The sequence below is a fragment of the Ostrinia nubilalis genome, chromosome 1, assembly GCF_963855985.1.
Source record: "Ostrinia nubilalis chromosome 1, ilOstNubi1.1, whole genome shotgun sequence".
NCBI lineage: Eukaryota > Metazoa > Arthropoda > Insecta > Lepidoptera > Crambidae > Ostrinia > Ostrinia nubilalis.
In genome coordinates this window covers 10296084-10311256 of record NC_087088.1, presented here as the reverse complement: position 1 = coordinate 10311256, position 15173 = coordinate 10296084, and the positions used below count along the sequence as shown (strand labels likewise).

Sequence of the window (15173 nt, the reverse complement as noted above, 5' to 3'; positions counted from 1 at the left end):
TTTGACAAATTCATTAGTTGACTTGCATGCACCTTGCACCTTAATAATTTTGCCTTTTATGGTTTTTTAAATAAATTTTAAATGTCTTATAATAATTCTGTTTTAGTTGGAAATTGGAGCGAAGAGAGATTGAAAAATGAAGTTAGAAATTATTCTACATAAATACCTACTTACCTAGTGTTATGTTGAACTCTCCATTAAGTAACGGAATATTATTATTACATTTAGTGGGGTATTAGAAGCAGTACAGGAATAACAATTTTGCATTGCATCAATTACGACTGCAATTTACTTTGATCCTGATGTCTAATTTTCAGTATGAATTTAAGCTGTTTCTTCGAAAACGTGACAGGCGTGAGCTGCTTCTTCAAAGATCCAGGAATCTTTTCAGTAATTTGCTGAAAGAGGTGCGAGTATTGAGAGATTATAGAGATATTATGTAGAGATGCCACATGTTAAGCATAAAGCTTTTCATTTTGGTTCTTCGTAGCTTGAATATTTCATTATAATGTTAGTTATTATTACATTTTAGAGGCCTCTCGCAATAAGCGGCACCTTTGTGTTGTACGGATTCAATGTGCAATTAGTAGCTTCCGACATGCCAGGTACTTATCTATACTTATAATAAATCTGTAGAGAGGTCAATTCTGTACATGAAATATATTTTCAAAATAACTATCAGGGGGTGATTAGTGATCGATACTGATGCCAAAAATGCAATCAGTAAATTTTTTGTCTGTCTGTCTGTCTGTCTGTCTGTCTGTCTGTCTGTCTGTATGTTCCTTATAGAAACAAAAACTACTTGACGGACTTTAACGAAACTTGGTACAATTATTCTTCATACTCCTGGGCAGGTTATAGGATACTTAGGAATTCCCACGGGAACGGGAATTCGCGGGAAAATCTTTTTGTATGAAAAATCTAAACCGCTTAAGTTAGACACTTGAAATTTGGCATGCAGGTACCTTAGTAAACTTAAAGCTTAGTTACAACAGGATATTGCAAAATTCCCACGGGAACGGGAGTTAGTGGGAAAAAACATTTGTATGAAAAAATCTAAACCGCGTAAGATAGACCCTTGAAATTTGGCATGAAGGTACGTTAGTAAACTTAAAGCTTACTTACAACAGGATATTGCAAAATTCACACGGGAACGGGAGTTAGCGGGAAAAAACATTTGTATGAAAAAATCTACACCGCGTAAGATAGACTCTTGAAATTTGGCATGCAGGTACCTTAGTAAACTTAAAGCTTAGTTACAACAGGATATTGCAAAATTCCCACGGAAACGGGAGTTAGCGGGAAAAAAAAATTGTATGAAAAAATCTGAACCGCGTAAGATAGATGAAGGGGGGGTAAAACGAGATCCACGCGTACGAAGTCGCGGGCGGCCGCTAGTACCTAATAATATTAAACACTATTGTGATAAGCATGGAATGAATAGATAAGTACCTAGTTAGTAAGTAGGTACCTAAGTACGATTTTCGATGTTTTTAAACTGTTTGATGGATTTTGATTTAAGTAGTTTCTACAACATATCTCTAGACCTGATTTAAATATTAAATTGTAGTACAAGTTAAACTTAATATTGTTGTAGTTAACATGTAGTACCTATTGCAGAAAATAAAGAAAATGTTACCTATTTCTGATTACGTAAATCATGTTCGTTGGTTCAAGCAAAAACTATGGCCGGGGGCAAACCACAGTACGGGCTTGCCTTGTCGAGCTTGGTCAGCGAACGCCAAGTGGACTACATGCAAAACCTCAATGACGGCTGCCTTATGACTCTTTCACCAATTACCACTCCTTGCTGCAGGAATACCTTCGTTATTCTCAGGTTTACTTATCTACGCTAATATTATTTCTTCTCCCTCTTAATCTTTAGGCTGAAAGCAATATGTATAGAGTCCAATATTCGCCAAGTGAAGCAAATTTCCAAGTTTTGGCAACTTGCAACGCGCAACTAGTTGCTTTGAGGAAGCTGTATCCGACATGGCAACTCTAGTTGTGAGTTCCGGTTATAGGACAGTTTTCGATTGCCGAACTTAGCGACTATTATAACAACAGTCGCAGTATAAATTGTTTTCAATTGCTTTGGCATAGGTACTCGTTGTTACTATGCTCAGACTGCTGTCAAATAACTTATAGAGACTCCAAAAACCTTCTTCTTCTTGGAAAAACAAGCCCTATCGAATCTGTAAACCCTTGTCAAACTAATGAAACTGATTTCTTAGTACTTTTACAATACATCGTGTGCTACTTTCGGGGACGTACCAATTTTTTTTCTATTATGCGCCACTACGTTCGTATCGTATCGTAGTTAAAGCATACGTATTTAACATTACAGTGCAAAAGATATAACTCTCCATGGAGATAAGATGAATTATGGCGACGAATTTTTCCTCAGGGCTGAGAACTACGGCGACCCGGACGTGAGTAATAAGTAATAACGTATGACATTTCCAATTAAGTTACACACGAGGGAGACATTAACAAACCTATTATGAAAGATAATATTTGTAGTGGATGTCGAACGAAATAACATTTGTTTGGTTTAGGGTTGTCACTTCGTAAATCGTATTTCAGATTGAGACAGTAAGTTACGCAAACTTATAGTACCTAACCATTTCTTTTACTTACCAAATAAAAGTCTGCACACAAGCTTTGAGATAAAAATATTATCCCATAAGTAGGTACAGGTAGGTACTTATCTATTTAGCAATTAAGGAGGCTCTCGTGGCTGATTTTATTACAAAAGTACCTACTTAGATATCGAGAACTCTTGTCATTTCTAAAATTATACAGACAACCGTAGTTTATTAGCAGGAATGAAATAGGAGAATCGACCCTACCCAAGGGTAGATAAAGAGAAAGAAAATAATTTTGAAAACTTTCCACATTTTAGACTTAAATTGCCTTCACATTAGGGCGTCAGAAGCGCGACAGCAGCGGATTCACATTGAAAATGGCTGTCATATTATGAAATTACGAGTCGCACAACAATCGCGCTGCTAAAGTCGGCTAAATGTGAAAGCGTACTAGTCTTGTTCTGTATCTTAGGCGGCTCCGTTGTACGTGCGGTACACGCCAGAGGCAGTACCGGGCCCAGCAGACCGCTTGCCCATTCGTCTCAGCGCCACCCTGGACAGCAACTGCCGGTGGACCACCACTCCTCTCCTGCCAGGAGAGCGGCTCGAGGGCCTAGGGAGTCCTGTCAAGGTTGGTGATGATTTGATTATCGTGCCTTTTTTTGGCGAATATCATTGTCCTTTTTCATGGACCCGGTGGGAAAAGTAGAACAATAGAGTCGTGGACCTTAGGGAATAATCTTAACGTTAAAATAATTAGCATTTAAGGCCGGGTAGCAGTGAAAATGGCGAAAATGAGGTTTTCATTTTTCATTTTTGAGGTACTAAACAGTAAAATTAAAGGCTAAGATTTTATTTGGGCATAGTTGAGGATATTTTCTAGGGCTATTAACGGATGGAAACACGATTTGATGAAGTTGACTCGATAGAATAAATTCCCAAAGTTACCTCTATTCGTTTTCTATTTATGGTTTTATTTTTTAAATAAGCGATTTGAGATTCTGAATCTTTTACTAAACTAAAGTTCAGAAATAACTTGAGGGCTTTTAACGGATGAAATTTTTATATTGGCTCTTATTTAGTTACTATGTTAAAAAATGTGGAAAAAATCGCCCATGACGGCTTGGACAATCTCAATCAGTCGCGCGGTGGCGCTTACGGAGGACGGACGCGTGTCAGTTTTTTGGTCGTGACAGTTCGCGATTTGTCAATATTTTTGACAATGATGACTTTGATGAGTCACAGTATAATAACATCAGTGTTACTGGAGAAAGCTAAAATTTTTGATAATTAAGAATTATGAATTTTGTCTACCTATTGAAATTTAAATCGTTGGCATCCTTTTAAACTAAGACCCTACTCATGATACATAGTACATTCCTCAAATATGAGACAAAACCAATGAGTTAAAATTACATTTTTATAGTACCTACATATAATCGTCTTACACTCTTTAGAAGAGCACAATGACACAAATAAATAATAAAAATTAGGATATAGGGGCAGCTGCACGTCACTGAAAGACGATTCTGTACTCGGCATCTGGGCTGGAGAACATGAATCCTTGCTTACAGATGCAGATGTAAATAGAGTTATAACTGGACAAATTTTACATGAAAGTTTAACAGAAATCAGTTAAAAGACACATACATGGAATACCAATAAGGTTGCGGAGGGAAAGCTACCTATTATAAACTAGCGGCAGCCCGCGACTTCGTTTTACCCCCGTTAGATATGATGTTTTACTTCGTTGTTGATAGATGGCGTTTCACGGCTTCCCCCGAATGAATATTTACGAACGTCATACCGTAGTTTGTCCAGTGCTGTAGATTTTAACCAATGACGATAGATGGCGCTTTTTAGACACGTCTTATTTATTTATTGAAATTTATTTGCCACATATCGTCATAATGTTAATCTGGGTTATAAACAATAATACTGTGAAGTTTCAACAAAATCCGTTCAGTAGTTTTTGCGTGAAAGAGTAACAAACATCCAGACATCATGACATCTAGACACCCAAACTTTCGCCTTTATAATATTAGTAGGATATTTCACAATCCAAACTAATATTTACTATTTAGCATTTACTTACAGTAAATATTAGTTTGGATTGTGAAATATTTAAAATAAAAAAAAGAATAAAACAAAATAGGGTTTCAAATTACCTATCTATATCTAATATTATAAAAAGGTAAAGTTTGTGTGTTTGTATATTTGTTAAATTGTAAGGGGTAATCTCGGGATCTACTGAACCGATTTTAAAAAAATCTTTCACCAATAGAAAGCCACATTATATCTGAGTGTAATAGAATATATAAAAACCGAAAAATTCCACGCGGGCGAAGCAGCGGGCGGAAACCTAGTTTATTTATAATTATGTAAGAGCATAATTATTAAAGTCGAAGTCAAACATTATTTATTTGTGTGAACCTATATTAACGAGAGATTACAAGGCGTCAAATATTTCAAGAAAAAAATTAAAAACTATATTATAATGCTAAATTTTGCTCTCATGGAGCCTTTACCTACTCTGACAAATTAAGACTTAGAGAAGAAACTAATAATAAAACCATTTAACTGTCCTGCAATGAAAAGCTTGATCGGGTACAACACCTCAAGTTATTTCAGAACTTGATTTCATTAAAAGACTCCGAATATCAAATCACTTAGGTATCTAAAGTCAAACGATTCTGAAATGTCAAGTGGTATAAAGTTGGGACTAATGAATAACCCATTAAGATAGTAGCGCCCTCCTGTCAATGACATACCTGGAAAGATAGAGTATTGGACAACTAATGAAAATGCTTTGTCCTAAATGACTGACGGATATCGTAGAGACCTGAAAGTTGGAAGGTGTGTTCTTTGTATGACGTAGGCATCTCATAAGAAAAGATTTTCCGAAATGGGGTGAAGGGGGTGAAAAACGGGGGCAAAGTTTGTATGGGACAAAGTGATTCCTTGGTTCAATCTACTTGAAATTTAGCTTAACAATTCCTTAATATAATTCATGAAAGACGTGTGGAACGGGTAGAAAGTAATTTTGGCAGTCATTTTCTTCGAAGTTGATATCAATACTACTTAGTGCCTTTGATTTAATTACTTTTTATTTTTACAAGTGTTTGAAAACTCCATGTCAGATTGTGTTCAATGTCAATGAGGAGACTCTGTATTTATTCCTAGAATTCCCCTAACACCGTCAAATTGCCCTTTCGATTTCAAGACAGTGCAGTTTCCCATCAGTCTGCTTCGTAATGACTATAAACAAAGCTCAAAGTCAAACTCTAGGGACCTCTGCTTAAACTCCCATGAGTGCACAGAGGTAAGCAGGTAACCGCGTGTGATGCTCATAGTAATTTTCGATACAGAACCCCGTACATACGTCATACATATTATAGAAAGAAAACACCCAGACCAATACAAACAAATATGTTTCTGCAATTTTAGTATGATATTTTTATTTATTAATAAACAAAGAGACTGAACAAAATTAATGCGTGTACTGATTAATGTTATTAACCACATGCAAAGCTTCGTGAATTGCAACAACTATAATTTATTATCCAAGCTCTAAATAATCGCTACTAAGAGTAACTTATCATAAAATGTTTTTCCAGTCGCTCAAGCTTCCAAGGGCCTACCGATAGGTTGGGTGACGTAATCTTGAAATTCTTTAAGCCGGCGCAGAACTTCCAGAAGGTCAGGCGACGCCTCGGCCACTTTGAACCGTGTTTACTTCTGCAGTTATATTTCATATTTATTCGATTCTAGAATATATTCCCAAAAAGTCTGTAAGGTGTTTTAATTTGTATCACTTGGATATGATTTGTATTAGAAAGTGTTGTGAGTGTGACGCTTGAAGGGAAGGAAGTCGACCTAACCTAACCAACTGCGTATTTCTATACTATGTAGCTGGAAATTGTGGCGGGAGCTCTTTGGCGCGCTGTCTTCGGCGAAGAATTGCGCGCGCAGATTTTGACAGCGCGAAATACCTACTTTAGCAGAAATACCAAGCCTTAATATGAACTTGTGAACAACAACTGACATAATTACTTAACCTGTGTAGAAAAACCGACAAAGTCTACCACGTAGTATCTGCAAACATAGCGTAAGGTGCTCATTAAGCTCGATAGATGAGCTATGACAGTAAACTGACCGTACCGACACGAATTACTAGGCAGGAAGTTTAACCACCCCATGACTTCTGTGTTCGTTCTTCTGAACAAACTTGGTAAAAGATATACCTAACTGATTATAAAATACTAACGCAAGAAGTTAGTTTTATATGCGACGGCATTTTAGTAGGATAAACCTTCACTAATTCAAATTCAAACTGCAACTTCACATTAATACTCTCAAATTATTACGAAAGTTTCAGTCCCATGTAATTAGCTACTGAAACAAAATACATACGAACTGTAATTTTAATTTCAGACGGGAGCAAAGTTAATAGTGAAAAATTGTATTGCAGACAAGAGTTTGTGCGTTATGAATCAAAATTGGATGCAAACTTTCTTTGGCCCGGTAACTAATTTAAATATTTATGTTAATTTAAAAATTATGTTTCTAGACGAGTTTTATAATTGTCTACACTTATTTAAGTAAATTTTCCATGTTTTTTAATTAATTAGCTTTAAAACTGTTTTACTTTTTGTAAATCCTTGGGGGAAGCCTTTGCCCAGGAGTGGACGTCATGTGGCTAAAACGATGACTTAATATTGGCTAATACAAACGGCTTGAGAATGCGGGTACTAAATGTTTAATCTGATTACAGGAATGCGGCGTCACCTGTCGCAACTACATAGACATCCACAAGAGACACACTGCTGAAAACATCTTCACACTGGTCAGCGACGTCGAAACCAAGACCAAGGATTAGAAGAAAGCTATTGTTATTGTTTTTGAAATGAATTGTTGAAAAATAAATGATTAAACTACATTTTCATTTTATTTCTTTTAAAGCGTGTTTAATTACATAGTGATCACGATTTGTCGAAATAAATGTGCCACACGTAGGTAAGTCGCTTGCCACCCGCTTATGCGTGCTAAGCTGAACTCTACAGAAGCGGAGCTTCGCGTTTTTGTGTTCTACTGGTTCTACGTCTAATTAGTAATCGTATTTAAAATACAATGCGTTAATATTTCCACGCTTTTCCATCTACTCAAGCATGCATCGTTTCTTCCGCTGTACGAAGACCAAATTCTTGAAGACCCCGGTCCCAACAAAGGTATGTCAAAGGGTTCCGTCTACAGCTCGTTAGCGGTCTAGTGCCATTGAGGGTTCGCCACAAAATTCCATGTTAGGTACGGCCTGATAAATCCTTGTAAGAATCCTCCCCCATGTGCAGGCAAAACTTCTGTGCGGATTACAACATTAAGAATTCGTTATTCGTTATAAAACCTTACCTTTGTCATTAAACTCTCAAAATCATCCCAAATTGCCGCTGACTTGCCGTCAATTACACAATTTCATGACAGTTTATGTCATTTTACGAAACATTGTGCATTGTGCCGAGAGCATTTTTTGTGTTATTTTATTAACTTTTTCAGTTGTAATTACGATAATCATGTCGAAGTTGGACGAAGATAAAGGAATAGTATTTTGTAATCGCGTGCGTATTGGGAATTGGTATGAGGCTACTAAATTGGAAGAGGTTAGTAGAAGAAGTATTAGGTAATACTTATGTAAAAATTGGTTTGCGGCTTATGTTTCGGATTAAGGGATTAACAACCATGAATAGCAAATAATTTCATTGATATTACTTTTAGTATAAATTGAACAAATTTTTGGAGCAAATGAAAAAAGGTGACCTAATGTTAGCAAGGTATCGAAAAATGGGAGAGAATCTCAACAAGCCCACTGTTTTAACGCAATCGTCTGGTACCATTGGATTTGGTGCTAAAATAACATTGCTAGCGCCTCACGTTCCAGGCATGTATCTAATTAAATAAGTTAAAAACGCCGTTCATTTAAAGTTTCATCCATGATTAATCGACATTGGAAGCATTAAGTAAGATGTATCGTGTAAAGTTCTATAGGTACAGAGTTGGACCTTAGTCGGAATCTTTCGACTTTTGTTCGATTGCCAGATGGGACACACTAGTGTTTGAGAGCGAATTTTGTTCTAAGTTAGTTTACTGCACTTATTTTAAGGCTTTGTATTTTAGGTATTAAGTGAGCTATGGTAGATGCCAAAATGCGTATTGGGAGAAATTGTGACTCTAGTTTTTTTAACTTATGGTCACTCATGAATCTCAAATGATTTGACAAACTAGTAGTACACAATTTGCAGCGTCAGATCCACCGGTAGAGGGGAAAAATGGCCTTCTTCTCGGTGGGCGAATATCTTCAAACGACATTAGCTACTCCCAGCAATTGGAGGATGGGTGTGCGCTGATGGGCTTCCCGGACCTGCAGCCAGCAGAAAAGAGCACCTTCGTCATAACCAGTGCGGACTATTGCAACCGAGATGGTGAACAACTCAAGTATAACCAGGAGTTTCTACTAACTTTGTCGTCTTCCCTTAGCAGAAAGGTAATGGATGGGAATCCCTTGCGCATAAAGTTGATCATGATTCCATTTTATTTTTCAACTGGGCAGAACTTTAACTATTTATAAAGGATCTTCTTCAAGCAAAATGCTTTCAATCTTTATAAACTACATTGAGAATACGGCTATTTCAAAAGTGGCAAGGGTTTGGAAAAAATCAATCTGGGGAAGCGTCATGCATTTTGTGAGGGTCGAAAATTCCATTCATGTCAATAAGCTTCGTCCCTTTTGCGCGCTACGCAGACGCAGACGTATTGGAAATATACATTATGTTGTGTCAGTGGCTATCGGTGAAAGGTAGATTGTGTTTCAGCCTCTTTACATAAGGTACGATCCGAATCCGATCCCGGGCCTGTGTGGAATGTACCCTTTGTACCTGAGCAAGCATGCTGTGTCTAATACGCGCTGGCGAGTGTTGCCAGTGCAGGGGCCCAATATTACGCGCTTTGAACAAGAAGGGAAACCAATCAGTGTGAGATAACAATTGTGTTTCAGTTTCAGTAACTTTAAAATTCCCAAAATGGTACAATTATATTCTACGTTTCATTGATAGAGTCTCAACTTTGAGCATTGCTTTAGTATTACCTGTTGTACAAATAATAATGTTTTTCCAATAATATTCTGGAGATTGTAATAATTATAAGTACTTAATGTTTGAAATCGTATTTCCTTACTTAATTAAAATAGGATTGACGCACATTTATCGGATTTCAGTCATGATGAAACAAAATATCTACGTACAACACAATATACCTGTATTGAGCTATGTTTGTGTGTTCCGCGTTTGATGTTAGAATGAAAACAATTAAGTTCCTAATTAAATAATACAATCCAAAGAGCACGGGCTACGTGAAATTCTCAGAGATCATGTATTTAAGTCATATTCCGTAGGAATTTAATTAACACGTTCTTACTTTCAGGTTAACACAGATGTTGTTATTAACCATTGCGCGACTAATGTCAACTTGGGAGTAAATATCGGCTGCTGGGTTATGGGATTTTATGGCAAGGTAAACAATATCGTAGTTTGAAAGCTAGTTTTATTTTTACGAACAAAATATTCAGTTGCTTGCTTCAAATTTATTTCATTCATGAGTGTGCTTGACTTCGCGGTGCTTAGTCATTCGAATAACAATAGGACACTATTGTCTATCGGTTCAAATTCAAGCCAGTGCACTGAAAGCTTAATTTAATAACATCAATAATATTGCGGTCTTTTATGTAGGTACGAGTATTTGATATAGCAGACAGGTCATTAAAATTTTAATAACAAGTCTCTTTCAATACCCGGAACGATTTGAAACTTTTGATTAGATCCATCTATTACATTTTCCATTGCAGATTTGTGCTCCGCTAATGAAGACCTGCCTGGATGTTTACGGCAAAGAGACGCCCAATAATATCTGGCAGATCTATACGCCGATCGCCAGTTAATTACAAATTTTGTATTTCGTGTATTTGAATTCGGTTCAGTAAATTGCGAAGTAATTATTGCCGCTTGAAGACTTTCATTTCAACTACAGCGCATTTGTTGGTGAAGGCCTACCTATGTATGTATAGCCGTTGTGAATAGTAATCTATAGTCTATAGCTGGCCTTCGTTATTGTCTCGTTTATTATACGACGGATCCGAAGGCATACTTATGACATGAATAAGTCATAACCTTCGTTACAAGAATTGCTCTAAAACAGCAGCGTCGAAGGAGAGATTGGGGGAGAAATGGGGGTTCATTTTTTATTGCAAACCTATTTTGGAATTTAAAATTATTTGAATATGGTTCGTAATATTAGTTACTTGTTTAAGTATAATAACTAAATAAAATACTGCCTAGCAAGAATTTTAACGCAAAAGGTAGAGATATAATTATTTTTATGTATGGATGGATGGTGTTACGCAAATAATAAAATTTAATTAATTGTACTATCAAAAGAAACATAATATTATGCTAACGATAGTTATGTTTTTAAAAAATATCCAACATCTCGACTGATTTAAAAAATAAGGAAGTTTATATCGTCCTTTTGTTGATTATAGAGTCGAGAGAGTAACGAATAGCTTCCTATAATGAGATACGTACTTTCATTAAAGTTCAAGTCCCATTGTACTGAGTACGATATCTTCAAAGAAACATTTCCTTCAGGGTTGGGTGACTTTGTATTATTGAAGTATCATATCATGAGCGAGTATCAGCCATATTCATAAAATTACTGAAACATTCAGCTTCGTTTCACTCGGTTCGCTGTAATAACTATACGCTGGAATACTCACATTGTTACATTACATTACGTTCAAATACAGATCAGTTTCCAACGTTATGCGTTCGTTCTTCCTCTTTATTCGATACTCGATTTTAAATTAATGGTGGGTGTATCAATAATTTTCGACTGATGCGAATTATTATCCTACGCATTCCGTATTTTAAATGAATCGATGTGTATTAAAATGATACTTTGGGTCAACACACAAAACGGAAAATGTAAAAGCTTTGAGTACCTATCTCACAACGTATTAATTAATCCAAACTTTGCAGTTAAAATTTCGTCGAAACGGAAATATTTTATTTTCATGTTACACCCGATAACAAGCAACACGGATTCATACGGGAATAAAATATCAGTTTGGAAAGGGTGCCTATAAAGTAGGCTTATCTCGGATGGAAACGATTTATTCAGTTTTCTATTTCCACCCCATTCGAGATATAGTAATATCGAATCGATAAAATACGACAAAATCTTTGCAGCTTTAGATCACGTTGACAATAACATGTAAAGCGCAAAGTACGGGGCAAAGTTTGTTACTGGTAACTACATATTTTGATCCATGCTAATACTGAATTTTCGCTTGGAATGCACATGCGTACGAGCTTCGTCTCAATGTGCGTGCGGCAGCATCAACAAAAATGTATAGTCTGATGAGCTATCCTTCTTTTCTGTAAATAACATCTTTGTATGAAAATATTGATTAATGTCGATAACTCCAACATCGGAATTCCAGTGCTGGAATAAACTTACTTACATAAACAGATCGGCCAACATAAAGTATTTTGCACGTATTTTTTCGTTTTCGCGTTATACCTACTTTAGGCATACCTAAGGCAGAGAAGCACATGATGAATACGTGATTATCAGAATTCTTGGGAACTTGCTATAATAGTAGGTATATTTTCATCACTTTGAGTACATGCACTCTTTTCTCTACCTATTCATATTACTGGGACTTAAGTCATAATATGGTCTTGCAGCTTGCCATCTTATGTTTATTGGTATTTCGTTATGCTTATTACAGCAATAAACAGCTTACAGAGTAACCTAGTCAAAGTTGGTCTGAGTGAAATACAGACATGGATTCAGGGCTTGCCTGATAAGAAAGCTCTTGAGCTTTCTTAACAGTTAGGTTTGCCTCTCCAATGTTTGTTTTCCTGATGCGTCCTGCTTTTAAGATGTTAGTTTATTGACGGTACGTCAGTATCCTCCTATTCCAGCTTCTGCACCAATTATTTTAAAGCAATAATGTAGAAATCTATTTGCAGCAAATAATAAAGAAGTCTGGAGTGTTGTAATCTTTGCACCATAGTTTCATATTGCAATATTGCTCTAATTGATCCATCATGATTAAAAAAAATATTCGTTTGGATAATTTTCTTGATTTTCCGAATTTGCATAATTCCTTGATGACATAATTTCACTGAAGGTACTTACTTTAACCACAGAATAATAATAAGTACTACGTACAGAAGTTTTACTTCGCGAAGGTATTTAAAAAAATGTATGCTCAATGTCATTAACAATATGGTGTAATTTAGCCTGTCTCAAGAGTCAAGCACCATTTTGTTGACAAACGTCAGTGATCGGCACTGCGCCGAAGCTATAGGGCTGACTTCGGTAAAATTATGTGACGTGAAGTGCCAAACTGCGGAAAATGGCGGAGGAAATACATGATTTAGCATGAATTATCATGAATAATATTAAGTACTTATTTACCTCTCAGTGTCTTGAGGCAACTTAAAAAAGTACATTCTGTGTTTTTATTATTATTTAGGCAGTTAAATACTGCACAATATTTAGTACACCATTTTCTTTATTTTCTTCCATCATACACAAGAATACGCGTGCCGCGTGCGTGAGTCAATGTTCGCTCGTATGTGAGGCCTTGTCGAATAGTATCCTGTAGGTGGGCCATCGTGCGTGTTTTGTTTTCGATATAAACTCGCGGAGATGAACAGGCCTGCTTTAACCAACACCGTACAACATGTATGTTTTCAGTTGTAATCTGTTTTTCAGATAATTTTCACAAAAATTACTAGTTATTAATTTCTAGGAAATAGGTTCCACATTCACCATAATATCTACTTCTGTGGTGACAATGGAAAATACGGAGGTACATATCATAGGTTTTATTGCAAGACCTAGTTCCTTTAATCAGTCGCCCTAGATCCGCGCCTGGTTGCAACTTGAAGTACTTATCCCGATCGATGGGTATGAAATCGGAACTGCTTCATATTCCGGCGGGCTTCGTCTATCGAACTTGTAACTACGGATTATACGACGTGACTGACTGCCTAAAGACGATCTGTTTTATAGGGCCATGACGAGGTGAATTGAAATTCATCGGTGCGGTACTTGAAGTATATTGAATACTTTGTAATAAGAGGCTCGGTTCTTTTTATATTGGCTAACTTAATATTAACTTTTCCAACTGTGTTGTTATCTTTATTAGATAACATGTAGGTAAATTAGATCTTTTTAAATCCATACAATACGGTCCACCTAGTTGATTGTCTCCTATTTCCTCTTCCCAAAAGTGCCTTTTACTTCATGAGAAAATCAGTCAATATTATATTTGTGAAAGTTATCTAAAATACAAATACCTAAATGACGTTTCTAAAAAGTATCAAATTATAGAACAACACAAACTTGTAGGATTATCGAAAGTTTAAAATTTCCCTGTAGCATTATGCATTGCTAGTCATCATTGGCATAGGTATAGGTAAGTAGGTGCATTAGTAAGTAACAAGTTAAAAAAATATAATTCATCCGTAGCACAACACTATTGTACCCTGGGTTGTTTCTCATGTACTACAAGTTCATTCAGTTTCAGCTCACACGCGAAGAATGCTCCAAGTGTTATGAAAATTGAATTAGTTTGTCCCCCGACTTTGTGAAAGTTTACGCATGCTAAATACGTAGGTAATCTCGTTTTGGTGTTCCTTTGTAACAAGCAACTTTAACACAAGCAATTACGTGCTAGTTCTACAAAGACGACCGTGTTATGAGTTTTTGGTAGAAATATTTTTAAAAATATCAGTCCACGACGTTGTACGTTGTACTATGATACATTTTATGTTAAGAAAGACAAAAGGCGGAGAACCAGAAAAACCTTATTTACCTTTTACGTAACTAGCTGAATAATCCACCCAGTTATCCATAAGCCATAGACTAATAATTCGTTTGAAGTTTTTAAAAGGTTTATATCTCGCTAAGATCCTTCGCAAAAGCGAAATTGAATTTGCAAAGGAACCGCTAGTTTCTAATAGGATTGCTCATTCTTGACTAGCCGCAGCCCGGACGCGCCGATACTTATCTGAGCCATGAAAAGGCAAAAGGGAGTGCAGAAACTAATCTCCTTTAAGAGCGACGCGACGTCCCGGACAGGTCACTCAGGTTCCAGTGTTGCCAGTCTCGTTTTAGATTTACCCCATTCGTTTGCTAGTGTAAACATCATAATTAATGCGAGTTACAACGAAAAAGATTTCAGAATACTTAAGTGCGAAGTACATCTAAGTTTTAGTAAATTCAAGCAGTTAATGGTAATGACGAGGAAAGGTGAAACAATTTTGTGGTACTTACCTCCTTTTTAGAAGCAAGTTACCAGGTTAATTAGGTAAACGTTTTAAGGATGCATATAAGTAGGTAGAGGTACTTGGCGCGTGTTAAGCACCGTAAGTGATTAATCCTTTATGTCTAGGTACTTATCCCTATTTTACTTTGTCTTAACTTTCTGGTAGAAACATGTTTTTGTTTTGTAATAAATTTAGG

The 15173-nt window shown here is 36.3% G+C and overlaps 2 protein-coding genes across 2 annotated transcripts; both read left to right on the top strand.

Annotated features, from left to right (window-relative positions):
- The first annotated feature begins 21 nt into the window (after positions 1-21).
- On the top strand, positions 22-7470 carry LOC135075740 (cilia- and flagella-associated protein 161). The gene is made up of 8 exons (XM_063970211.1): positions 22-141; positions 318-407; positions 533-605; positions 1678-1837; positions 2348-2432; positions 3061-3219; positions 7023-7112; positions 7363-7470. The coding sequence occupies exons 1-8, from the start codon at positions 82-84 to the stop codon at positions 7465-7467; spliced, it is 822 nt and encodes a 273-aa protein (XP_063826281.1). The 5' UTR covers positions 22-81; the 3' UTR covers positions 7468-7470.
- A 601-nt stretch (positions 7471-8071) lies between these two features.
- On the top strand, positions 8072-10637 carry LOC135075735 (cilia- and flagella-associated protein 161-like). The gene is made up of 6 exons (XM_063970198.1): positions 8072-8242; positions 8358-8520; positions 8882-9123; positions 9452-9610; positions 10059-10148; positions 10480-10637. Exons 1-6 carry the CDS (start codon positions 8156-8158, stop codon positions 10570-10572), a joined length of 834 nt encoding a protein of 277 aa, XP_063826268.1. The 5' UTR covers positions 8072-8155; the 3' UTR covers positions 10573-10637.
- Positions 10638-15173: the final 4536 nt, after the last annotated feature.

Excerpts from the sequence above, each read along its gene's own strand:
- LOC135075735 (XM_063970198.1), top strand. The coding sequence starts at position 8,156 with ATGTCGAAGTTGGACGAAGATAAAGGAATAGTATTTTGTAATCGCGTG. Across the intron at positions 8,243-8,357 it reads AGGCTACTAAATTGGAAGAG|TATAAATTGAACAAATTTTT; the intron begins GTTAGTAGAAGA and ends TATTACTTTTAG. Across the intron at positions 9,124-9,451 it reads CGTCTTCCCTTAGCAGAAAG|CCTCTTTACATAAGGTACGA; the intron begins GTAATGGATGGG and ends ATTGTGTTTCAG.
- LOC135075740 (XM_063970211.1), top strand. The coding sequence starts at position 82 with ATGTCTTATAATAATTCTGTTTTAGTTGGAAATTGGAGCGAAGAGAGA. Across the intron at positions 142-317 it reads AAGAGAGATTGAAAAATGAA|TATGAATTTAAGCTGTTTCT; the intron begins GTTAGAAATTAT and ends TCTAATTTTCAG. Across the intron at positions 2,433-3,060 it reads AGAACTACGGCGACCCGGAC|GCGGCTCCGTTGTACGTGCG; the intron begins GTGAGTAATAAG and ends TCTGTATCTTAG.